General features: G+C 37.7%; 1 protein-coding gene across 1 annotated transcript in view; it reads left to right on the plus strand.

The window, feature by feature from the left end:
- HDAC9 (histone deacetylase 9) overlaps nt 1-26,744 on the plus strand; it is a 528,728-nt gene that overhangs the window by 324,033 nt on the left and 177,951 nt on the right. The window contains exons 19-20 of the mRNA XM_062178443.1: nt 23,628-23,683; nt 23,928-24,015. Coding sequence (XP_062034427.1) covers nt 23,628-23,683; nt 23,928-24,015 — 144 coding nt within the window. The remainder of the gene's footprint in view (nt 1-23,627; nt 23,684-23,927; nt 24,016-26,744) is intronic.

Here is a 26,744-nt window from a genome sequence, read left to right on the forward strand (position 1 = left end):
TCTTTTTCTTTTTTATGGTCTCTTCTTTTCTACATCACAAGAAAAGAACAATGTCCAAACCCCAACCTTTCCTAGTCTAAACAATTTATAAAAGCCAGAGACCTGACAGACGTTGACATTTTATTTGGTATTTTAACGGTGCAATTTAAAGGTATGCCATGTGAGTCTTGAATGCAGTTACCCCAATAAACTTTGTTGGTGCTAACACGCCTTTTAATGCACTGCTTCACACACTTCATAATGCAATCTGGGTGGTGATGGATTTGGTATTTTACTGATCGTGGGTCTTATGGGAAATATATTATGACCAACAACATAGGCACTGTGAGTTTTGTTAATTTAAGATAAAATCTAATTAGGGTTATTTTTCTTTATGTCTAATAAATTTTTATTCAATTACACCTGATTGTTCCACTTGTGATTAAAAGCGTAGGCTGCATTGCTTGTCACAGAAGGCTGTGCTCTGACTCTGCGTCAGAATCTACAGAAAACTTTGACTTGATCAGCATCAGGGCCTTAATTGCTCATCACAGGGAGTTGGCAGGTCATTAAAGTAGTGCTTACTGTTCAGTCCTTATCTTTGGTAAGGAACAGTTATATGGAAAGGAACCAACCTATGGAGAGATAATGGCTTTCAGTAGCATTTTAGGAATAATTCTTCCTGTTTCAATAATGTCACTTGTAGTATTGAAACAAGTTGACATTTTAAAAGGCAAGCATTGTGGCACAGTGGGTTATGTTGTCATTTGGGACACCTGCATCCCATAGCCCAGTGCCTAGTTCAGATTCCACCTCTGCTTCTGATCTAGCTTCCTGCTAATGCACACCCTGTGAAGCAGCAGGTGATGGCTCAAGTACTTGGGACCTTGCCACTCATATGGGAAACTGGAATGGAGTTCCTGGTTCCTGGCTTCTGCCTGACCCAGCCCTGGCTGTTGTGGGTATTTGGGGAGTGAACAAACGGATGAAAAAATTTCTCCCCTTGTCTCTCTCTCTCTCTTGTGCGTTCTGCTTTTCAAAAAAATAATAATAATTTTGAAAAGAAGAATATTTAGGGGTCTTATTTTCAGAAGAATTCAAATGGAAGACACCAACCATGCCACAGCGTTATAATTTTCAAGATTACCGATATGGCCCCACTTGGTAACAAAAAGAATTAGCTATGTTAGCATTCACAATTCCTAATTGTTTTAAGTCTGTGGAACTTTAATCACTAATTCAGAAGAAGTCTCCGGTAGAATGCCCACACATTACTTATGCACATCAAAGTCATCATCATCATTAGCCTCACTGTGTGTGGAGTAGACAAACATATGTACGAAGAGAGTTGAACCAAACCATAATTCCTTTTTCAGGAGTTGGCTATTAAAGCAGCCAGTGACAAACAAAATGTCAACAAAACAGAGCACGGCCATGCTGACCACGGCTGTGCTCACATTCGCTATTGATGTTCAGAACAGGGATCACACAAATGCTTTTCCTTCTCCTGGTTAAGGAGACAGCAGGTGCAGAAAAGAACGGATAAAGAGTCAGGTCGCCTAGCAATCAAGACAGCTTGATCCAGGCTCTGCCACTCACATCCTGTATCATTTGTGGCAAATCACATTCACTTCTCTGAGGCCGAGCATCCTGGAATTGACAATGGGATAGGTTGTCCATAGCTGACATCTCAGCTATCTGCAAATGAAAAGTGGACCAGAGTCTCACGGATGCACACTATGGAACACCCAGGAGCAGATCATTCAGCATAGTTTCAACTTCTCTGGGTGAACATTCCAGATTTGGGAGCTGGTTTTATCTTTCTGATTGTCAAGCCCCAAGGAGAACAGCTTGATAGGTAGGACCAAAACAGACGCACTGGTGCCATTCCGGCAGGCCCCTTGTCTTCTGTTAATGGGGGCAGGACTACAGGAATGCCGGGTTGGAAAGGCAGAGATCACAAGTGACTTGAGCCACCATGAAAAAGACACACAGCTGGGGCAGAGAGCTGTGTTTAGGGACACCTCCTTGACCTAGACTCTAGAATGACAGGGCTGGGAGCACTACTGACAAGAGTGTAAGGACTCATGGATGCTGTATTTACTTCATTCAGATCTGGGGAATAAATAGGAAAGCATATGAAGATGCTGATAAGCAACTCTCGATAAGAAAGATAAAAAAGTCCAACCCTGGTGTTTGTTTTTTCATTTTCTGTGTCTGCATTCAGTTTTCACACGTCCTGCCCCATTCTCCCAATAAACCAGTATTTTAGTGAAATAGCAGTGGCACAGGGCAACAGTCATGACACCATTTTGGATGCCAACTTCCCTCCACTCCAGTTTCCTGCTGATATGCACCCTGGTGATGGCTCAAGTACTTGGATCCCTGCACTCCACCTGATGTTCTAAGCTCTTGTCTTTGATCCAGCCCAGCCCTAGCTGTTTTGGGCATTTTGGAAGTGAACCAACAGATGGAAGATCTCTCTCTTTCTTCTGAATGTGCTCTTTTTCAGCTTTTATCCACATTAAAATGATCTGTGACTCATTCATTTACATTTGTATAAAACATCTGCCATGTACAATAATTTGTTTGTTGTTTATTCTGTTGGGCATTTTAGTTTTTTCCAGGATTTTGCTCTTTTGAACTATGCTGGATGAACTCTCTTGAACGTGCTTTCTCTCTCATTATAGCACAACTAAGACTGAAACAGCCAGCTACTAGGTTAGCCACATAATAAACTTCAGTAGGGAATTCCAAGTGGAATTCCAAGTCATTTTGCCACAATGACATCAGCAAAAATATGAGCTTTAACCTCCAAATATTCTTTCCTCCATAAAAGCCATAGCAAAAAAAAAAAAAAAAAGAAGAAGAAGAAGAAGAAGAAGAAAAAAAAGCCATAGCAGAATGGCAGCATTTTCACGATGAAATTTTTCAAAACTCTGAAATTACCCAATGGTCTGTAATAACTGAACATGTTTAAAAGGACAAATTAGATGAAGTTGGTAAGAACTGTGAGCTTTGTGCTGTTTTAATTTGCTCTATTCCAATCTTCCCTTGCTAGCTCCATGGTACCCTTCACAAAGAACAGCCTGTTCCTCAGTGAGAACCAGCAACTTGGCAGTCCCCAGAATGGGATTGGAGTTCCTTCAAAGCCTCATTCCCAGAAAATTGTCATTGTTCAATCAATATGGTGCTTCCATGCAAAACACACTTTGCAAGGCTGTCTTTATAGGGTGTCATATGGGATTCACCCAATGTGGAAACCTTTTTCCCAGAAGCTTTCATTGGAAAAAAAATGTAGGCAATTGATAAACTTTATGGCTTCCTGACAATAGGTTAACCAAAAGCTTCCCAGGGAAAATTGGAAAATGAGATGTGTATAAAACTATGGAAAGTCTTGCCAGATTCCTAAGAATCTAGAGGGCTACATACTTATTGGGGATATATGTACAGGGCTGTTTACATGCTTGAGAAATATGTGAAAAGAACCTAAACTCTTATGTCAAGTTAACTTTGATGTTCTGCTCAAATAATCATGGGAAATACACAGAATTCAACATCCCAGAAGTCCTCAGGATTCCTAATAGAGTTGACCAAAAAAGATCCATGTGATATATTATATTAAAACCATCAAAATTACAATATAAATAAAGAATTCTGAAAAGCACCAAGTCACACATAAGGGAATCCTGATTAGATTAACACTGAGCTTCTCAATAGAAACTTTTACAGCCTAGGAGAGAATTGGATGATATATTCAAAACCCTAAAAGAAAAAATAACTGACCAAGACTGCTATACCCAACAAAGCTATCATTCAGAAATGAAGGAAAAATAAATTCTTTCGAGGACAAATGGAAGCAGGAAATTCAACACCACCAGATTGGCCTTACAAGAAATGCCTAGGGGAGACCTCCTTGAGAAGCAAAAGGATAACCACCATGAAAACACAAAAAAAGAAAAAAAGAAAGAAAGAAAAAGAAAGGAATTAAACCTTATTGTTACAGAAAACCAAAAACCACAAAGGTGAGCAAGAGGAAGGAAAGAACAAATACACAAGACAACCAGAAAAAAATGAGTACAATTATGTCTTTATTTACCAGTAATAACCTTGAATGTAAATATAATATTAAATACTATAAAAATTAAAATATTTAGACTGGATAAGTTAATAAGAACACAAGATCTAATGATATGCTGCCTACAAAAAATTCACATCACCAATAAAGACATACGTAGTGTGAAAGTGAAGGGATAGAATATGATATAATGTTCAAATGGAAACCCAAAACAAGCAGGAGTTGCTACACTCATGTGAGATAAAATAGATTTTAATTCACCAACTATAGAAAGAGACTACATGCTGATAAAGGGAACAACTCAACAAGATTATGTGACAATTGTGATTTTATACACATCAGTTCTGGAGTGCTCAATTATGTAAAGCAAATATAATCTGTAAAAGGAGATAGAGACTCCAATACAATAATAGTGGAGGACTCACCCAATTTTATCATTCAGCAAAAAATTAACAGAGAAGTATCATTGTTAAAATTATATTATAGACTAAGTGGACCTACCGGACATCTACAGAACATTTCATGTAACAGCTGCAGAATATCCATTGTTCTTATCGCACATGGAATATTCTTCAGCATAGATCATATGTTAGACCACAAAGTAATTCTCAACGAGTTTTTAAAACTCTATCTTCTGTGACCACAATGGTATAAAATTTGAAATCAACAATAAGAACCTTAGAAATTTTACAGTTACATATAAATTAAACAAAATGTGTGGGAATGACTGATAGATCGATGAAGAACTCAAAAAGGGAAATTTTAGAATTTATTGAAACAAATGAAAATAATATCTCAAAACCAGCTGAATCAACAAAAGTAGTTCTAAGAGGGAAGTTTATAGGAAATAAGCACCTACGTGAAAGAAAGAAGAAAAAATAAAAGAGAAATTGAAGAAAAAAAATGAATGAAAGGAAAAGAGAATGAAAGGGAGAAAAGAGAAGAAAGAAGAAAAAAGAATGAATGAAAAGAAAAATAAAGAATGAAAGAGAAACATAGAAACAGAAAATAAAGGAGAAAGAAAGGAAAGAGAAAAGAAAATAGGTAGAAAGAAAGATGGGAGAGAGAAAGCAATAAAGAAAGGGGGAAAGGGAAGAGAGAGGAGGAGGGAAGAAAGAAGACAAGAAGAATGAATTTAAAGAAATAACCTAATTATGCAACTCAAGGAATTAGGAAGTCAAGAATATATAAACCAAACACATAATTAATGGAAGGAAAGAAATAACAGAGATCAGAGTAGAAATAAAAGAAAACGCACCTTAAAAATACAAAATGTCAATAGAACGAAAATTATTTCTTTGAACAGGTAAAATTCACAAAACTTTAGCTAGACTAACAAAAAAATTAGAGAAGACTTACACAAATAAAATCAGAGATGGAAAGGTAGACATTTTAACTGATACTAGAGAAGTAGATGATGATAGTCTATTATAAACAACTATACAGCAACAAATTGGAAAGCCTAGAAGAAACGGATAAATTTCTAAACACATATAACCTATCAAAATTGAACCATGAAGTCACAAAAACCCAAAGAGAGCAATGACAAGTAACAAGACTGAGTCACCAATAAAAACCTTTATTACTGAATCAGTACTAAATCTGCCAACAAAATAAAGCTCAGGACCAGCTGCCTTCACTACTGCATTTTACCAAACATTTCATGAAGAACTAATGACAGTTCTTAAAATATATGAAAAAAAAAAATCAACCAGGAGGGGATTCTTCCAAGTTCATTCTATGAGGCCAGCATTACCCTATTTTTATGCGAATGGGAGTACACTCTAAAACAATGATAAAATATAGTATATTATAATAAATACATAAAACAGTAACATAGTCATTATCATTGTCAAATATTATTTACTGTACATAATTATATGTCCTATACTTTTATATGACTAGTAGCACATTAGGTTTGCATCACTACAAACACACAAGTAGTGCATTCAGTTACACTGTCATGGTGGCTGTGACATCACTAGGCCATAGAATTTTCCAGCTTCATTACAACTTGTGGGACCACCATTGCATATGCAGGCTGTTGGTGGCTGAACAGTGTGATGTGGTGTATGAATGTGTATGTATTAAAGCAATGTTTTCCTGTAAGTAATGTTTGAGCTCCCTACTAGGCGACACATAAATAGAATTTTCAATAGAGTTTGATTCTTTTTTTTTTTTTAAACAGGCAGAGTTAGTGAGAGAGAGAGAGACAGAGTGAAAGGTCTTCCTTCCGTTGGTTCACCCCAAAACGGCCGCTACGGCCGGCGCACTGCGCCAATCGAAGCTAGGAGCTGGGTGCTTCCTCCTGGTCTCCCATGCAGGTGCAGGGCCCAAGAACTTGGGCCATCCTCCACCACCCTCCCGGGCCACAGCAGAGAGCTGGACTGGATGAGGAGCAACCAGGACAGAACCGGCACCCCAACCGGGACTAGAACTCAGAGTGCCGGCGCCACAGGCAGAAGATTACCCTAGTGAGCTGCGGCGCCAGCCTAATAGAGTTTGATTCTAAAATATCTTATTTTTATTGTTTTTAGAAACCACTAGTATATTAAAATTATGTTTCTTAAAAAACTTGTTTGAGGGGCCGGCACTGTGGCATAGCAGGTAAAGCCGCTGCCTGCAGTGCCGGGCACTCATATGGGCACCGGTTCGAGTCCCGGCTGCTCCACTTCTGATCCAGCTCTCTGCTATGGCCTGGGAAAGCAGTAGAAGATAACCCAAATCTTGGGCCCCTGCACCTGGGTGGGAGATGTGGAAGCAGCTCCTGGCTACTGGCTTCAGATCGTCCCAGCTATGACCATTGCGGCCAATTGGAGAGTGAACCAGTGGCTGGAAGATCTCTCTCTCTCTCTCTCTCTCTCTCTCTCTCTCTTTCTCCCTCTCTCTCTCTGCCTCTCCTCTCTCTGTGTAACTCTGACTTTCAAATAAATAAATAAATCTTAAGGAAAAAAAAAAAACTTGAGAAAGAAATACTGAGATACACACAGGCAGAGAGCTCACTCCCAAATGTCCACAGTGTCTGGGGCTGGGCCAGGAAGATCCTGGGAGCAAAGAACTCAATGCAGATCTCTCATGTGGATGGTAGAGAAGCAAGTACTTGAACCATTACCTGCTGCCTGTAAGAGTGTGCATTAGCAGGATTTGGAATCGCAAGATCAGCTAGGACTCAAACCCAGGCGCTCTGATATGGGATGTGTTAGTCCCAACTGGTGGCTTAATCTCTAGGTCAAATGCCCAAGCCAAAAAGTATATTTTTAAATTATCGATGGTTCACTCCCCACAGCAGCCCACAGCAGCTGGGGCTGGGCTAGCCATGGCTGGTAGCCTGGAAATTAATCTGGATTGTGCGTAGCAGGGACCTACGTACTTTGGACATCACTTGCTGCCTCTCAGGCTGTATAACAGGAAGCTGGAATTAGAGGTAGAGCCTAGACTTGAACTCTGGCTCTGTGATACAGGATGTGGATATTCCAAGAGGAGTCTTAACTGCTGCACCAAATGCCCACCCCTCAAGCAAATTTTAGTAATGTTTTTGCTAGTTCTGTGAAAAATGTCATTGGTATTTTGGTAGGAATTGCATTGAATCTGCAAACTGCTATCGGCTGATGGACCCCTTATTGATATTGATTCTTTCAATCCATGAACATGGGAGTATTTCCATTTCTTTGTCTTCTCATCAATGATTTACAGTTTTATTATAGATATCTTAAACTGAGATTAAAGTTATTCCTAGGGATTTTAGGGATTTTTTTTGGTAGCTATTGGAGATAGATTGCTTTCTTGATTCCTTTTTCCAGTAACTCACTGTTATATAACAGCGTTAGTAATTTTTTCACATTGACTTTTTACTCTGTAACTTTAGAGAACTTGTTGTTTAGTGTTAATAGCTTTTAGGTTCAGTCTTTGAGTTCACTCTGTATAAGGTCATGTCAATGGCATACACTGACAATTTGCCTTCTCTTTTCCAACATGTATGCCCTTTATTTCTTTATTTTATCTGGCTAGGACTCCCAGTGCTACATTGAATAAAAACGAATGCAGGCATGCTTGTCTTGCTCCAAATCTTAGAGAAAAAGCTTTTAGTATTTCTTCGTTCAATATGATGCCAGTTGTTGGCTTGTTATAGATGGCCTTGATTATGTTGAGGTATGCTCTTTTAGTACTTAATCTGTTCATACAAAATATTTATCATGATGGATGTCTTCTTCATCTCTTGAGATGAGAATATTAACATATCATCACATGGTTCTGTTGATATGGTGCACTGTATTTATTGACTTGCATATATTGAACCGTCCTTGCAGCCTTGAGATGAATGCTACCTGATCATGGTGATTAATCTTTCAAATTTTATTTGCTACTATTTTATTAAGGGTATTGTATCTATGTTCATCAAGGATAATGGCTAGTAGTTTTCCTTTTTGTTATTTCTTGGTCTTGTTTTGGTATCAAGGCAATTCTTGTGTTGTAGAATGACTTTGGAAAAACTGCCCCTTTTTCTTTTGGGCAGATAGTTTAAAACTGATTGATTTCAATCCTCTTTTAATGGTTTGGTAGAATATGGTAGTGAACATCTCTGGTCCTGGTTGTTTCCCTGATGGGAGAACTTTGATTACTGATACAATTTCACTATTCATTATTAATCCATTTAGGTATTCTGTTTCATCTTGATTCAACCTAGGCAAGATGTTTGAGTCCATGAATTTGCTTATTTCTTCTAGACTATCAAATATGTTGAAAATACTCGTTCATAGTAATCCCTTACAATCACTTGTATTTCTATGTTGCTACTTGTAATATTTCTCTTTCTAACCCTGACTTTGTATATTTTGAATCTTCTTACTTTTTTCTCAACCTGCTTAATAGTTTGTCAATTAAAATTATTGTCAAAGAACCAGCTCTTAATTTCACTGGCTTTTTATATATTTTTCAGTAGCTATATCCTTTATTTGTGTTCTGAGTTTTACTGTTTCTTCCTTTTACTAATTGTGGTTTGATTTATTCCTGATTTTCTAGTTCTTGGAGGTACAATAATAAGTTGTTTATTTGGAGTCTTTCTGCCTATTGTTATAGGTGCTGATTTCTATAATGTTGTCTCTTTGTGCTTCTTTTGCTGTGTCCCAGTTTTTGGTATTTTGTGTTTCCACTTTGATTCATTTCACAAAAATTCTTAATTCTTCCTTGATCCCTTGTTATCCAAAAGTAAGTTGTCTAATTACTAAATACTGATGTACTTTCCTGTACTTGAGAAGAATGTATATTATGCAGCTGTTGAATGAAATATTCTGTAAGTGGTCCAATTTATGGAGCAATTTAACTCTACTGTTTCTTTGTTGATTTTCTATCTGGATATTCTGTCATTGCTGAAAGTTAGGTGTTAAAATCCCCTACTAATATTGTATTGTGTTCTATGTCTCTCTTTATGGTTATTAGTATTTATTTTATATATTTGAGTGTTCTAATGTTGTGTGCATATATTTATACAATTGTAATTTCCTCTTGCTGGATAATCCCTTTATCTTTATATAATAACCTTCCTTGTCTCCTCCTATTGCTTTTGACTTAAAAATCGATTTTAGTTGTGGGTGTTTAGCTTACTCATTAAGATGCTGGACTCAAAGCCCAGAGCCACTCCTACAGCCTTGGTGATGCTGGCTGGAATATCAGTCTGATCAGCTGGAGCCATGGAAATCTGCTTGGCATCAGAGCAGGTCCAGAAGCTAATTCTTTAAAAATGATTTATTTATTTATTTGAAAGTCAGAGTTATAGAGGGAGAGGGTCACACACACACATACACACACACACACACAGAGAGAGAGAGAGAGAGAGACATATCTTCCTTCTGTGGGTTAACTCACCAGATGGCCAATGCTAGGCCAGGCCAAAGTCAGGAACAGGAGCTTCAATCAGGTCCATCGCATGCGTAGCAGGGGCCCAAACACTCAGCTGCTTTACTCAGGCCATTAGCAGAGAGCTGGATTGGAAGTGGAGCACCCAGACCATGAAACCACACCCATATGGGATGCTAGTGTCACAGGTAGTAAGTTTCCCCACTGTACCACCATGCCAGTGCCCAGAAGCTAATTCTTTAAAACAAAGCAAAATATTACAGAGCATAGATGTGATTGACGGGAGGTTCTTTAAAGGACTGTAAGTGGTTAGGCTCTTTGACTCCTTTCCTTTCCTGTGTTTTGCTCCCACTTAAGCCAAATGTGCAAGAGACGGGCGAGGAGTCCAAGGAAATCACTCTGGTCTGCAAATGGTAGAAAGTACCCATAGGGGTAAATATCCCAAATGTCTAAGTAATTAATATGATTCACTAGCAAAATGACTCAAAAAGCCCTATTTAAAAGTGAACAAGTGACATGAACGCGCACTTCAGACAAAAGGGCACACCAGTGGCCACAAGTGTATGAAAAGTTACTCCATATTACTAATCATCACAAAAACGCAATTCCAAGTTATAATAAGATATCAGCACACACCCATCGTGATGATCATTTCTTAGAAGTAACTGAGAAGTGTTGGTGAGGGTGCAGAGAAAGGAAACTGAGGCACATTGTTGGTGGGAATGTAAACTCACACAGCATATAGAAGAACATGCAGGTGTTCTTCAGAAAATTACAATAGGGCTAAATATCATCCAGCAACCCTACTTCTCAAAGAGTTATCTGCATTTCCATGATCACCAAAGCATTAGTCACAATAGCCAAGGTAAGGAAACAACCTCCATATCCTCGGAAATGGGTGGGTATAGGATATTGTGTGTGTATGTGTGTGTGTGTGTGTGAACATTATTTATCCTTAAAAAACAATGAGAAAATCCTGCCCTTTGCCACAACATATAAGAACTTGGAGGAATTCAGGTTAAGTGAAATACCCCCAGAGACAGAAAGATAATATGTGATCTCACTTATCTATGAGATCTAGAATAGCCAAAGTCACAGTTACAGACTGCAGAAGAATGGTTGCCAGGGACCAGGTGCGGGTGGGAAATGAAAAAGTGGTGGAGTTTAAAAAAAAAAGAAAAAAAGTAGCAAGCAAATAAAGTAAGTATGCGATCTGATTGAGCTTACCTGGATAATTCAGGGCACTCTTCCCATTTTTAGGACTTTAATCCTAATTGTAATATACAAAGTCTCATTATTTAGGGTATAAAATATTCATGCATTCTGAGAATTAGACTGTGGACATCTTTACCCTAATCAGTTACCCAAAATTCTAGATAAATTCTTTCTTTAATATTTTCACTGTGTGTAGCTGAAAGTGGTTTAGTAATCTGTCAAGATTTTTTCAGAATTAGGTAATATATTTTTAGCCAAGACATAACATACATTGAGTAGAAGATGTAGATTTTTAATGCCTTGCGGCGCCGGCACACCGGGTTCTAGTCCCGGTCGGGGCACCGATCCTGTCCCAGTTGCCCCTCTTCCAGGCCAGCTCTCTGCTGTGGCCAAGGAGTGCAGTGGAGGATGGCCCAAGTCCTTGGCCCTGCACCCCATGGGAGACCAGGAGAAGCACCTGGCTCCTGCCATCGGATCGGCGCGGTGCGCCGGCCACAGCGCGCCTACCGCGGCGGCCATTGGAGGGTGAACCAACGGCAAAAGGAAGACCTTTCTCTCTGTCTCTCTCTCACTGTCCACTCTGCCTGTCAAAAAAAAAAAAAAAAAAGTCATGATGTCTTTTGACAAAATACCTGGCTACCACCACAAGTTACAAAATATTTAAATCTAAATCTCCCTGGAAAGCTCCATTATGCCCTTTGCTAGTCTACCCAAGTGAAGGAAATATTCATCTGATATTTTCTTGTTAAAGCCTGTTGTTTTTTCTGTTACAGAACTTCATATATGTGGCAGTTAGAGCACATGCTGCTCTTTCCCTTAAGAAAATGTTTAAGTGATACTTCCATGTTACTGGATGGATCAGTAGTTAATATTTTTGCTGAGTACTATTCTGTTGTATAATTATTGACCAATTTGTTGATTCAGTTCAGTTCTGGGCTATTATGAATAGCCATGTAAAAACATATTTCAAATCTTTTTTTTAGATATGTGAGTATATTTATTCTCATAGATATATGAGTATATTTATATTCTATTTGGGCAAATGCCTGAGAACAGAATAACTGTGTGATATGTTAACCATATGTGTGTCTTTATAAGAAAAATAAACTATTTTCTAAAGTAATTACCATTTCTTCTGTAGAATTTGTAGTAATGTCAACTCTAATTTCTGATAGAAGTAATTTGCATTCAAATTCCTTTTATGATTATTCTGGCTGGATTTTTTAATTTTATTTTTTATAGTTTTGACAGGTTTAATACAGTTCATAGATACAGTTCTGAGAATGTAATGAAATTCCCTTTCTCCATCCCTCCCTCTATAAATTTATTAATTTTATCATTCTTTTCAAAGAACCAGGCTATGAGTTTATGAATATTTTTAACCTTTTTTCTGTTTTCTCTTTCAGTGATTTGAACTTCATGTCCTTTTTTCTGCTTACATTGAATTTAATTTGTTATCTTTCTAGTTCTTAAAGTAGACTCATGTCTTTTCTTGTTTTTCAATACCAGCATTTTATTGCTATAAAATTCTTTCTAAATACTACTTTAGCTGTATCCTATACATTTGGGTTTGTTATATTTCATTTTCAGCATGCTCAAAGTACTTTCCAATTTCCTCTTTGATTCTTTTGTGACACATGAATTATTTTGAAATATCTTATTTAGTGTTTCAGTATTTGTGGGTTTTCCAGATATCTTTCTGTTAATGATGTATAATTTAATTCCACTAGGACCGGAATCTTACTTTGTATGACTTGAAACTTTTTATATTTATTGAGACTTACCATAGTAGAGCATAATTCTCTTCACTTCTTCCTGTCCTTTGTGTTACTTTTTGAAGTATTTTATTTTTACATTTATTATAGATCTTCACATTAAGTTATCATTCATTTTTCTTAAGTCTTGGAAAAGTTTTAAATGAGTTTAAAGGGTGTGTTCATGTGTGCTTGGGTGTGCATGTGTATGTGTGTGAGGAAGAGCATGTGTATGTATAACTTATAAATTTTATATTTTCCCATGTGTTTAATATATCTGATGCTCTGATTTAATTTTTTTTCAATCTGAAGAATTTCCTTCAACATTCCTTGCATTGCAGTTCTATTGGCAACAAATTTTCTCATCTTTTGTTTGTATGAAAATATGTTTCTAGGCATTTAATCTTTAATTAAATCATCATTTTGTTTATAATGCTATAGTGACACTTATTTCATACTCAAAAATGTCTTTACAACATACTTTTTTTTTTGTTTTTCTTGATGATGAGAAAACAACTGTCGTTATAACTGAACCACTTGATGATTTAATGAATCTTTTTCACCAGCTATTTTTTAAGATTCTTTATCCTCGTTTTTCAGAACTTTTTGACTAGGCATATTTTTCTTGATATTTATTCTGCTTAAAATTTTTTGATAAAAATTTGAGAACTTTTTGCTAAGATTTCTTTGACGCTGTTTTCTGCTCTGTTCTCTTTACCCCTCTGAGGGCCCTGTTATATGTTTCTTTTATCAGTTCATTGTCCTTCTGGATGCTGAAGCTCTGTTCATTTTCCTCAGTCTTGCTTGCTTCTCTGTGCATCCATCCAGATAATTTCTTATGCTCTCTTTAAGTCCATTGTTCACATTTTCAGTTTTGATCAACTTGCTGCCCATGCTATCAAAATAATTTTTCATTTCATACACTGAGTTATGTACTTCTTAGATTTCTATGTTTTAGAGCTTCCAGATCTCTCTTCAAAATTCCCATTCTCTTCATCATTTTACCCATATTTTCCAATAGGTTCTTTAACATGTTTATCATAATTGCTTTACAGTCTTTATCAGGTAATTCTGAATCACCTGGGATCTGTTTCAGTTACCTTATTTGTCACTTGAATGAGAGTCTCGTGTTTTCTATTTCTTTGTGTGTCTTGTAATATCTGATTATGTGCTAGGCACTGTGGTTGAAAAACATCAGAGGCTAGAAAGGGCTTGTTTCTTTGGATCTTGTTTCTGATAAAAAATGGTTTTTCAAAAGTTTTACAGTGGTTTTTTTGAAAGCATGCATTTTTTCTTGACTTGGTTATTTGTTGTTACTTTGGCAAGACCATAATTAGTTGTAGATATCCACAATAAATTCATGTTTGAGAGGATGCTAAAGTTCTTTTTTATTTCAAATTTTATGTCTCACATTTATAAAGGATAAATGTCAATGATTAGAATTGGAGCACCCTGACTTATTTTTCTACTTGATTCTTCAACTTAAATGAGGAAAAAGACAAATATATTAATAATACAGTTATACCCTCTATCCCCTGTTGAATGGCTATCTACACATCTGAGAAAGGGAGATACCTTGACAGTTACCTGTTTACTCTTGTGGAAAACTTTCTTGATTTACAGATTCTTACTTTTTATTGCAGCAGGTATCCCAGCTCTTATTGAAAAATCCTTGGTTAACTAACTTAAGACTGATTTACACTTCTGAAAAGTGACAAGCCAAAAACCTCTTACCAGCTCTTGGGTGAAGTCAAAGTTGATTGTATCGATTTTTCAGATTCTTGGTGGAAGACCTGTTACCTACTTGACCTGCCTGTCGTACTCCCACTGCATGGTTTATTTATTTTTAGATTTCTATTCTGGCCATCTGCTTTTCTTAGGTCTAATAATTTAACTTCTAACTTGCAGTTTTAACTGCCTACCCCATAGCAGTTGAATAGGCCCATTTCCAGCATCTTCATTTGGGCTTGGCTTTGAACTCCACAGATTTCATTACTTGTGTGTAGTTTAGCTCATACTGACTAACAATTTCTGTATCTTACTCATAACTGATTACCTGTGTCTCTAGACCCTCCAAATCTTGCTGTGCTTTTCTCAGTCGCTGATGCCTACTTTTTACCTTGAGTCAAAGTCCTGATGATATTTTAAAAACAATTTAGATTGGAAAGAAAGCTTCCTAGAATAAACCCTTGTCTCAAATTTAGCACTTACAAGGTGTTCTACTTCTTTTTAATCTCACTATTTAAAATATACAATAAACAAATAATGTAAGATGGAAAACATCTTCCAAGTGATTTGTTATTTTTTATCTTTGATTGTACTGAATTTGGTATCTACCAGTTCATGTATTTTGAAGATGTTTCCTCTTTTTTTTAAAATTTCAACTACTGTAAAACACATTGTTTTGTTCTTTTCTGATACCATTGTCCAAATGGCACTTATCATACACACTTGGAGAATGTAAGTATTTTAGAACCTTTGTAATTTTGTATGGCAATAAATTTTATACACACAGACACAGAGACATACATAAAGGTAAAGTGAAATACTGGTCAATTGATTTGTTGTTCTTTTGCCATGATGCTATTATGTATATAGTACTAAATATTCTAATTTCTTTGAAATTTTTATTTCAGAGTCATGAAAAATCACTATAGTCCTAAAACTGTATTTAGGAAATGTGTGACATTTGCATTTCTTAAATAAAAGGTTTCTTTGGGAACAAAAAGTTAAAAAAAAAAAAAGAAGAAATTTTTATTTTATTGCTTAGTTTTGATTAAGTTGACCAAACTTACTTCTTGGTATCTATTCTTTTTTTTTTCTTTTTTTTTTCTTTTTTATTTTTTTGATAGGCAGAGTGGACAGTGAGAGAGAGACAGAGAGAAAGGTCTTCCTTTTTGCCGTTGGTTCACCCTCCAATGGCCGCCGCGGTAGGTGCGCTGCGGCCGGCGCACCGCGCTGTTCTGATGGCAGGAGCCAGGTGCTTCTCCTGGTCTCCCATGGGGTGCAGGGCCCAAGCATTTGGGCCATCCTCCACTGCACTCCCTGGCCACAGCAGAGAGCTGGCCTGGAAGAGGGGCAACCGGGACAGGATTGGTGCCCCGACCGGGACTAGAACCCGGTGTGCCGGTGCCGCAAGGCGGAGGATTAGCCTACTGAGCCGCGGCGCCGGCTGGTATCTATTCTTAAAGCATATGGCCATGGACAATCAGAATTTAGTGTAAGAGGAAAATTTATAGTCAGACTAGGAATAATGTTGTCAAAGTTAAAATTATATACCCAAAGAACCTAGAAATTTTGATAATACTTATAAAAAATACATGACAAATTTACTCTTAATGTTTTTTTTAATTTCCCAAATCTAAATGAAAATATATGAACTAAATATTACTAAAACATTACTGCTACTGTAGACTGAATACTTATCATAATAAGGCATGAGTATAATGACAAGTGAGATCTGATTAGGGTAAATTTGTCAACATACTCCTTTTCACCCCAATATAGTCTTTGCTTAGATCTTGGTAAGTTTGAAGTAAGTTTGGTGAACTTAATCAAAACTAAGCAATAAAATAAAAATTTCTTTTTTTTTTCTAAAAAGAAATGGTAGCAAAACTCTTCCGCCCTAATTCATTTTTTTTTCCTGAAGGTTGTCATACTGAGGATCTGTTTACATGACAAAAAATTTATTATTATTATTATTGTTGTTGTTTTGGTCATTGTGGTCTCAAAACCAGTCACGTTTCCAAAAATTCAGCCAATGGAATTGTCAGAACTTGTGTCCAGTGAAGCCAATGATTGTAAACTGAATAGATTGATTTCAGTTGGTTCTTCTTGTCTTACCAAGAACCACATCCTGATGGTTTCTCTCCTCGGAACAAGATCTTCTTCATAGTGGATCCCTTGTTATTTTCCTCAATGGCTCTACTGAAATTACATGTAACATAAGCACCATCAGGTCCTGTCTCCCTCCTACCAAGGAACCTGATTTCTCATCAATTCCATTGGTCCAATCTATAGCCACAGCTTGCCACGCAGTATGTGGTAGACACTGAGGGCCACAGATGCCAGGCTTCCTAAAAACTGTTTTCCAGTGCTGTCTTCAAATTGCTTCTTTCCAGACTCTTACGGAGCAGAGCTGGCAGCCATGCATGCACTTTGAGGTCTACTACTCAGTTAACTGCTAGTGCTGGGCTCCTGTTTTCTTGGCTCCCTTGAGCTTTCTCAAAGAAGCACAATGGTATTCCCATATGTCCCTTATTGTGTTCTTGGCAGATCTCCCTACTACCCCTAACCTCCCAGATTCTAGTATGCTTGGGACAAACTTTCTTTGTGAAGTTTTCTTCCCTCAGAGACTATAGATTAATAGCATTGATTTTGAAGCAACCTTGTTTTTATAGAAAGTACTTTTAAAAGCTGAAGTTAACTGATTTTAGGGGTTGTATTAGCATGTTCCTAAATATCATGCATACTGGTGAACTACAGCTAGAAGCAACCCAAAAGACTGACTTGATTTACTAATTTAATGTCAAATTTTACAGATAATTCAGATATTCTAAGGAGATGTCTATTAACTGAGTGATCTTCTTTCTCATAAAACTTACATGGTAGGGAAAACCAATGATCTACAATCTTTAATATACATAATATGTTTCTTTTTCCTTTTAAGTAAAACTTGATTCTGACAGTAAAGCTGGGAAAGGAAACATTCTACTTTCACATTATCGTTGCTGTGATATAAATCATATGGAGCTGTTTTTCATCACAGAGAACTGTGTAGCTAAATAAGAAGAACTTAGGATATTTCAAGGATCTGCAGTTGCTATTGAATAGCAGATTGGATGAAAGCTGGTATCAGGCATGTTGAATAAATGATGTATCATATTCATTATGGTGAGCCTGAAATTGCAGATGGTTTAACAATTCATTAACAACATGACCACTCTTGAGCCTTTCCAGTAAAGTAGAATTAGAACCAGTTGTTGCACCAGCTTTTACAAGGTAAACAAAAGTGGGGAGGTGCAAGCAGGTAGAGATAATGGTTTAACATTTTTACTCCTGAGTTGGTTTCTGGTCCTTTAAATCCTGAAATTCCTATTCACAGAATGATAAGAGGTAGTATTGGCCCCACTTTCATGTATGATATTACTCAACCATTTTAACATCCAATGATGTCAACAAAGACACTGTGTTTAACTTCCATTGAACAATTTTCAGTTTCTTTTGGTAAAAGAATGGAATCTCATTCATTTTGTGTTCAGTCTAGCGGCCCCATTTTGGATGGGGGAGTGGAATTGAACCAGGTTCAAATGACTTATCATAAGTATACTATTTGGTGGTAGAGAATTTTGATTGCCTTTCTTGTCTAGTGAAATATCTTTCTGAATACAGTGCTTTATTTAGCAAGATGAACAGTATTATTTGTATTTTAAACCCGTTAACACCAGGCATGTTAACACCCCCTATCTCCTAAACCAAAAGCAACTAAACAAACAAACAAACAAACAAACAAAAAAACCCAGTAGGGTCAAATAGTGAAAATAGCTTCAGGCTATGATTTTTTAACATAAAATTTTAGTTTTAGAACCGTTAGATCTCTATCCAGTTAAATCTCTCAAAGTTATGTCATTGTCTTGTTTATGACTTCTTCAACTCTGTGCAACTTAATATAAAGAATCAGAAGTTATTCCTATGATTTTTTATTTTTAAAATGGCTTGAAAACACCTACTGCATGTTGTTTTCATTACTCTCTTTGTTCCATCACCAGGAAAAGGAATTTTACATGTGGCAAATAAGTTTATGGAGAGGTCAGAAAGGGCACCTGTGAACAAACCAGTTTGTTGGGAGAAAAGTTGTGCTACCCCAATTGAGTTTTGCAAATTGCAGATTCTGGTTGCTTTCAGCACTTTTTTACACCAGAGTTAAATAGTCTATGGGCAGACATAGTTGGTCATTATAGTTATCATTGTTCAGCAAAGTAGATTAAAATATCCCCAACTATTCTGCTTTAAAGAAAACAAACCTCAGCCCTGGTATAGGTAAGAAATGTTCTTAAAGTCATTTTTAAATTAGATAATAATCTAATTTAATCTAAGTGTGAATCTTTTCGGCATAGCTAGGGTTTTGCTTCCAGTTAAATTTTTCAAGCCTATAAAGCATTTCATATGAATTTTCAATTTAGCAAAATGTATTTGAAGTAATAATTCAACCATCACATCTTTACTTGGAAATACATACTGTAGAATTTTTCCATGCTGTGCTTGGTTTTGAAGCATATTATTTCACTGAGCATTACTTTAGCACATTTAGATATACGTTAGTGGTGACACTTTGGCTTTGGGCAGCAATGACTGAGCTCGAAATTAGTGATGCCTTAAAATAGAAATTTTGACAACTGAATCCCAGTGTCCTGGTCTGAAGTGCTGAATAGATTTTTGTTTAGGAGGCACTTACTGTACAGAAAACAGTTTTTTTCCACAGGATGGACTTCTTTGGTTTTATTCTTATAGTTTCCTAAAATAGAGGTACATTTTAAAAATTAAGCTACAAATATAATACTTGATAAACAACTTCTAACAAAGAAACACAATAATCTAATTCCTGTTGTTAGTTTATGAATATCATATAGACTTGCTATTCTCAGCATCAGTCATTCTTTTATTCAGAATAAATAAATCAAAATTAGTAAGTGACTAACGATAAAGTATTATAGGTAGTGCTAATGGTCTAATTCATTGCTTAGTATTTCATAAAGCCTGTATAAATAATCTTTGGTGTTTCAGATTGTGCAATTAATGGCTGATTCTGGTACACAGTGCAATCTTAGTATATATCAGTGTCAGAGACGGTTAGGTTCTTGTTTTCTGTGAGTCTGAGACCTTGTTCAAAGAAAAACTGAGACCCATAGACAGAAGTTTCCAGAACAGGGCAGCATTCCAGACCCAGGATAAGGCAAAATGCCCCCTCCCTTCACGTGCAGGTTATATTCATAACGAGAGAAAAGGAAGAGCCAGAAGCAACCTGCTTGGCTGCAGTCAGCATTAGCCTTATATAGACATGGTCTGATCAACTAGCAGTCTGTGATTGGCTGATGTTCATCTGCTAGGATTGGTTGAGACTCAGTTGTGACAGACTATAGGCTTATGTTAGGTTGCAATTTATTTCCACAATAACCTAAGATATAATTTACTATGTATGGAGCCTACTTTAGAGTTAAACTTTTTCACCCAAGTGTAGAGAGGTAGGCTTAGCCAAACTTATTTCAGTTTAGCCTTCTGTGTATATTAGGATAGATAATGTTTTTAGTTACCTGTTGACTACCTACTTGGCCACAGGGTTGTATAAAGCAATTCTAATGAATGCAAAAAGTATAATGATCAAATTATTTTGTACTTTCTGTATTTTTGGTACTTATCATTGCCATAGCAATAGACTTAGTTTATGTGGAATCAAAAAGAAATGTTTAAAGTGATTTCAGTGGTTTGTTTATTGTTTGCTCTTTATTTGCCTGAGGCAATATTCACTGTTTCTATACAGAACAGAAAAACAAATTTGACATTTTTATATGTTCATCTAAAAATGTGAATTTCATCCATTATGAAAATAGACCAATCTAAAAATGTTTAGATTCCTTTTCCTCTAACTCATTTGCACTTATAGACAATGACATAGATTTTCTTTTCTGGGTGATACATGACTATATATGGCAAACAGATATTCTCTCCTCATATGATGACACAAAATTACATTTTCTCCCTTTGAACTAGAGAGAAGCATCTATTACACTAATCTAAACAACAATTTAAAAAGTAGGGATATGAGCACATTGAGTATTTGAAGCATTAGTGTTTACTCTGGGTGATGTTACAATACTGCTAAAGTTTTGTGATTAATCGTGCTTATGACTGGAGACAATGTAAAACTGGGAGGAGAGTTTTAAAATTAGATCACTAGGGACAGGTGTTGTTTTGCAGCAGGGCAAGCTTGAGACACCTGCATCCCATGTTGGATACAAGGGTTCGAATCCTACCTTCTAGTCCAGCTTCCTGCTAATGTACACCATGGGAGGCAGCAGATGATGGCTCAAGTACTTGGTTTCAAACCATTCATGTCAGAGACCCAGATTGAGTTCCAGGCTCCTGGCTTCACACCCGGGCCTAGCTTTGACTGTTGCGCACATCTGAGGAATGAACCTACAGATGGAAGAGATCTCTCTTTGTCTCTGTCTTTGTGTCTCCCCCGCCCCCCTCCAGTCTGTTGTTCAGAGGGAAGTTCATCCCAGAACTAGAAATCTGTGAAATGTCTGCTGACAGAGTTCTTAAGAGTTGTAGCATTGCCTAGGGAGTGTGAAGAGAGGAGAAGAAAAGCCCAGGACGTGGCCTTGAGTAACTTTAATGAGCAGGAGTCTGATTAGGAAGTGCAAATAGAGATAACACGATATGAAGAAGCCTAGAGAAGAGCTTTGTAAATGAGGGAGGGGGGATTGTTGTGCCGCAGGTTAGGCCATTTCTTGGGAGGCCATATCCCATATTGAACTGCCAGTTTTAGCTGCTCCAATCCAGCTCTCTGCTAATGCACCTGGAAAGTATTAGATAATGACTCAGCTCTGACACCCATATAGGAGACTTGGATGGAGTTCCTGGCTCCTAGCTTTGACCTGGCCCAGCATGTGTAGCAGCCATTTGAGGAGTGAACCAGTGGTTGGAAGAGCTCACTGTCCATCTGCCTCTCTCTCTGTTGCTCTGCCTTTCAAATGAATAAGTAAATATTTTAGAAAAGAAAGATGTGGCCAAGGGTGTTGAATGTTAATGAGAAGCCAGTAGGCTGAGGGAATAAAATTATCATTGGATTCAGTGGTGACCTTCATGAGAGTGTCTTTAGTGGAGTAATGGAGTTACAAGAGAAATCTGAGGTTAATGAATGAGACTGGGTGAGGAAAAGGAGACAAGAGAAGGCAGGGAAGATCACCCTTTCAAGAATTTTGGCTGTGAAAAGAAGAAAAGAAGTGTGGCAGCTGGAGGGATTGAAGATAGATATATTATGTGTACACACACACACACACACACATAGACACCCTTGTGAGGGGTCTTCAGAACGTTCTTGGAAAAATGTGTATTTTCAGAAGTCTTGTTATGGCTTTCAACTTTTTTACACCAAAAATTAACTTATTTTTGCTCATTTTTGAAAAACAAATTAGAGGCAGAGACACAGATAGAGACAAAGAGAGCTCTCATTCATGGGTTCTCCCCTCAAATGCCTTCAATGGCCCAGTTGGGCAGGGACCAACACTGGGAGCTGGAAGCTCAACTTCCTATTTGGGTGGCAAGAGTCTAGTGATCTGAGCCATGACAACTGCCTACCAATGTTGGCACTAGCAAGAAACTGAAGTCAGGATCCAGAGCCCAGAGCCAAACCCAGGTACCACATGTGGGACATTGGCATTATTCTGTTAAGTTAATGTTTTGCTCTCTGGCAAACTCATAGGAACTAATGCCCAGAATAATCAACTCACTCCCATGATAAGAGCATTAATTCACTCATGAGAGCAACCACCCCTTTAAGTTCCTAACTCTTAACACCATTTTACTGGAGATGAAATTTCCAGTCCATGCATTTTGGAGGCACATATTCAAACCATTGCACCTTCTAATTTGCTTTTGAGATTATCACTATATATAATCACTAAAATAAATAGTGTTAATTACTGTAATGTTTTGGGGGGAAATCTATGTATGCTTAAAGACCTAGGAAATAAATCACTTTCATCAATGTCTTTATGCTTGCAGTGAAAGATGTGGAGGAAAAAATAATCCCTGGGCTACATTAAAATGATTTCAGAAGCTTCAGCCTTAAAGAAACATTCTCTTTTGAGCATGTTATTTGAATCATAGTTAAGTGAAAGTTGGTGTGAACCACGTGACAAATGATCATTTTTCACATCAGACAACCCAACTTTGCTGAGTATGCTGGCTTTGCAAGGATTTATAGTACCCTGCCTTCATGCTGGAGTTACTTTAGCTTTCCTTGATGCATTCCAACTAATCGGGAGGTTAAGGCATTCCTTGATCATGGATAGATCCGTTGCTACTCAGCCCTGGAATTCTTTATAAAATTCCAGAATGAGGACTGAAAATTGACTTAGAGAATCCAATAAAGTTGCAAGTCTTGGCGGGCATCCAAGCTAAATTTATACACTGGAAGAAATATGGGCTTTCCATTGTTCTCTTTTTCACCTTTCTGACTTTCTTTTGTGTCTATGTGAGTGTGTGAGTGTAAATTTATCATTTTTCTGACATTGGGGTGGAAATCACCATTGAGGAGATCCAGCTAAGGAATTTTCACTTTGGATCTTCGCTAGTCTCTCTGAACTTTGACCAAGACCTGCACCAAGAGTGAATTTTTTCTTCCTTTGTAGGATGCTGATGTCATAAAGTAAGAAGTTGTTCTTGAAAATGAATCACACTAGTGTAACAGCTGATGTGCATGTTTGCCAACTAGGTACAGCTCCCAAATCCCTGTTCTTCCCCTGGCTCTGTGGGAGCTTGCTTTTTGAGGCAAGATCTGAGAAAATGTGCTGATACATATTGTTTCTCTTCAATCTGTGACACAATAATGAGGGCATGCAAACAAGCTCAGAAGTGTCTATGAGACTTTGGTCTTGTTTGTGTGCACCTGATGTTCTGCAGAGCATGGGGAGCCAGGCAGTGCCCCTGTATCTGACCATGGAAACCCTGTGTTGTTCTTACAGAATGGGTTTGCTGTCGTGAGGCCCCCAGGCCATCATGCTGAAGAGTCCACAGCCATGTAAGTACCAGGGACTGCTGCCCATCTCCGAGCACCACGGTTCCTGGCGGTCACCTGCCCTATGCATGTTTCTGAAGCCTCTAATTGTTAGCAGATGGGCTGAGAAATCTTGCGAGGTACTCCCAGAAGCAGATTTATGGCTTCAGAGATCATATAGCATTTTTTAAAACGCTCTGAACATTATTTATAATGGTTTTCCTGGATGATTTGCTTTCTTATTTCTCTGTTCTTCTCTATTCCACAGGGGGTTCTGCTTTTTTAATTCAGTTGCAATTACCGCCAAATACTTGAGAGACCAACTAAATATAAGCAAGATATTGATTGTAGATCTGGTATGTATTCCTGGCCAGAGCTGCATTTTCAGTGACTCCAGATAAAAGGGAGTGAGTGGATTTGCAATTCTCTCTTAGGTTGTGTTGCCTTTAGCACTTGCAAACAACTCAAGGGTGTGTTTCCTTTGAATGTGGAAACTCATTAAATTCAGGATTGCAGTTCTGAAACCATAAACATTCACGTTTCACTTTCATGGTGTTAACTGCAATTTAATGAGAAGAAGGCGCAGATCAGGGCAACTTTTATGATCCTTAAATGAATTGATACTTCCACAGTTAAAATAACCCAACAGAACCTGAGTTTACTTTTCCCTACAGAATATAGACTTTAAATAGTCAGATGTGCTGGAAAGAATGTTGTTGCTTTGGTAACCAATTGGCCACTTCCCCTGCTTAGCAGTCATGTTGCTTGTTGTGCAGCAGTGGTATTATTAAAACAAGTCAGCTTGTCATTCTTTCTGAAAGGACTTCAGCTCTGAGATGCCAGTTTGGGATGACTCCCTGCAGGAACCCCGAGTGCTTAAAAGTCAGGGGTCCTGAATTAGCCTTGTGTTTTCACATGATGCAGTCTTACACAATGGAGTTATAATTTGTTTAACAAATGGTTTGTTTAAATACAGATGACACTTGGCATGTTGTCTATGTACATTCATGAATAATGAACTGGAGATCTGCCCTGCACAGAAAGGACCAACCCAAGAAAGGACGAAAGAGAGCTGAATGGTGATTTATGAGCTCCGTTTTCGGTTTGCCTCCAGTTCATGAGGAGGTGTAATAGGTTGTCTGACAAAGCATAGACAGGAAATGAACCCTGGCATCCAAGCCGAACCTGCTCCATCTGCACTTAATTAATTTTTGCAGGTGATAAAAGATTTAAAGGCAAAATATGTTAAAGGTTTTTTTGAAGTGCAAGGCTTAATAGTCTAAATCTTGTTCATATCTGCACTCATAATTAAATCTTATTGGAAGTCGTGGCCTCACCCTCCAGCCTGCAGAATCAGCTAGACAGGCACACGGAAGGGTGGAGTGAGCCCAGACAAAGCCATGTGAAGAAATACTTAGTTAAGTTAAAGTGAGGATGAAAGGAATGGAAGACTGATAGCCATTTCTGGTGCCTGGTTGGAATGGATGCTTTTCACACACTGTGTTGTAACCTTCCCACAAGCACTTGGGCGCAAGGAATATGGAAACCCAGCTTTCTGTGTATTTTCCAAACATGCTTAAGTTTCAGTGTAGATCATAGAGAAATGTAGATCATTAGAGAAATGTATTGAAGACCTGGATATACTACAGCAGCAAAGTCTTAACATTTTACAAAAATGAAAACATTGGTACCTACTTTTCCAAATACATGCAAAATGACATTAAGTAATTAGTAATTACTGTTTTGCATGATTTATAAGACATAAATTTTTAAGTAATTTAGTACACTCCTGCTTCTATAAATTCTGTGCCTGAAAGACAAACCAAAAACTGGAAAAAAGGTTGGCAGATGGTGGGGAAAATTTTCTCGAGGCTTTTTGAATAAGTCAAAATTGTGTGGGAAGGTAATTGGCCACCTATTTGTCCTATTATATTTTTAAAATTATTTATCTACTTATTCATTCATTCACTCATTTGAAAATCAAAGTGATAGGGTGAGAGAGAGAGAGAAAAAAAGAGACTGGGATGTCTTTCACCCACTGGTTCACTCCACAAACGACCACAACAGCCAGGGCTGGGCCAGGCTGAAGCCAGGAGCCAAGAACTCCATCCTGGCCTCCCACCTGGGTGACAGGGACCCAATTACTCAGGCCATCTTCTAGTGTCTCCCAGGCGCAATAACAGGAAGCTGGATTGGAAGTGGAGTAGCCAGGACTCAAATTGGCACTCAGGTATGGGATGCTGGAGCCACAAAGCCTGCCTCTGCTCATCCTACTCAGAATCATCTTTTAGTACTTAGTTTTTGAAAAATCAACTCTGCTACCAATTTATGGTTCTATGAGGCTAATCAGTACCTATTAAGAATCCCCTTTGAAATCAGATTTGTGATATCCAAATTCAAAATTAATGAATTGTACAATAAACTTGAAAGTGGGAATGTCTAGCTTGTGATAGATGGATGCTTCCTCTTTCACAGGATTTCTGTGTAAAGCTTTGCTTTTGTGCACTTACATAGGAACAAAAAACTGCTGGAGACAATCTGATGCAATTTATAAAATAAGTGACTTGGTAGCTCCAAGGAGTTTCCTGTAAGATTACTGGCCTTTGATTATGAATTTGCTCTATTATCCAATCATAAAGGGTACTGATTTCCCAACAGGCTGTGGTAGATGAGTAGTTTTTGTTTCAAATTCTCCTAATGTATGAAGTTCTGTCCAAAGGGTTGCCTTGAGATCACCACCAGCCCACATATTCTTACGTCCAAGTCTTCCAAATTCTGCAGCTGCAGGGCTACTTGGAGGAAATTCGTGTTTCTTCCAGCTGCTGAGAAGGAAGTTTTAAAAGTGCCACGTGGTGCTGAGACATGTGTTCTCCCTGGCTGAGGGGTTCCACAAGTGAGCAAGGGGGAGGAGAACCAGGCTCTTCAATGCAGATGCCCTTTGTTCCCGCATATCTGAAGCCCTTACATTCTTAGGGGCTGAAAGTGAGGAAGCTCCCCAAATTCTAGGGCTGGCAGAAGGCAAAGCCACTCCATTGTATCTCCGCTGGGGTCCGCATTTTTACATGCCTGATAGCACAGAGCCAGA

Source organism: Lepus europaeus, chromosome 20 (genome assembly GCF_033115175.1).
Source record: "Lepus europaeus isolate LE1 chromosome 20, mLepTim1.pri, whole genome shotgun sequence".
Taxonomy (NCBI): Eukaryota; Metazoa; Chordata; class Mammalia; order Lagomorpha; family Leporidae; genus Lepus; species Lepus europaeus.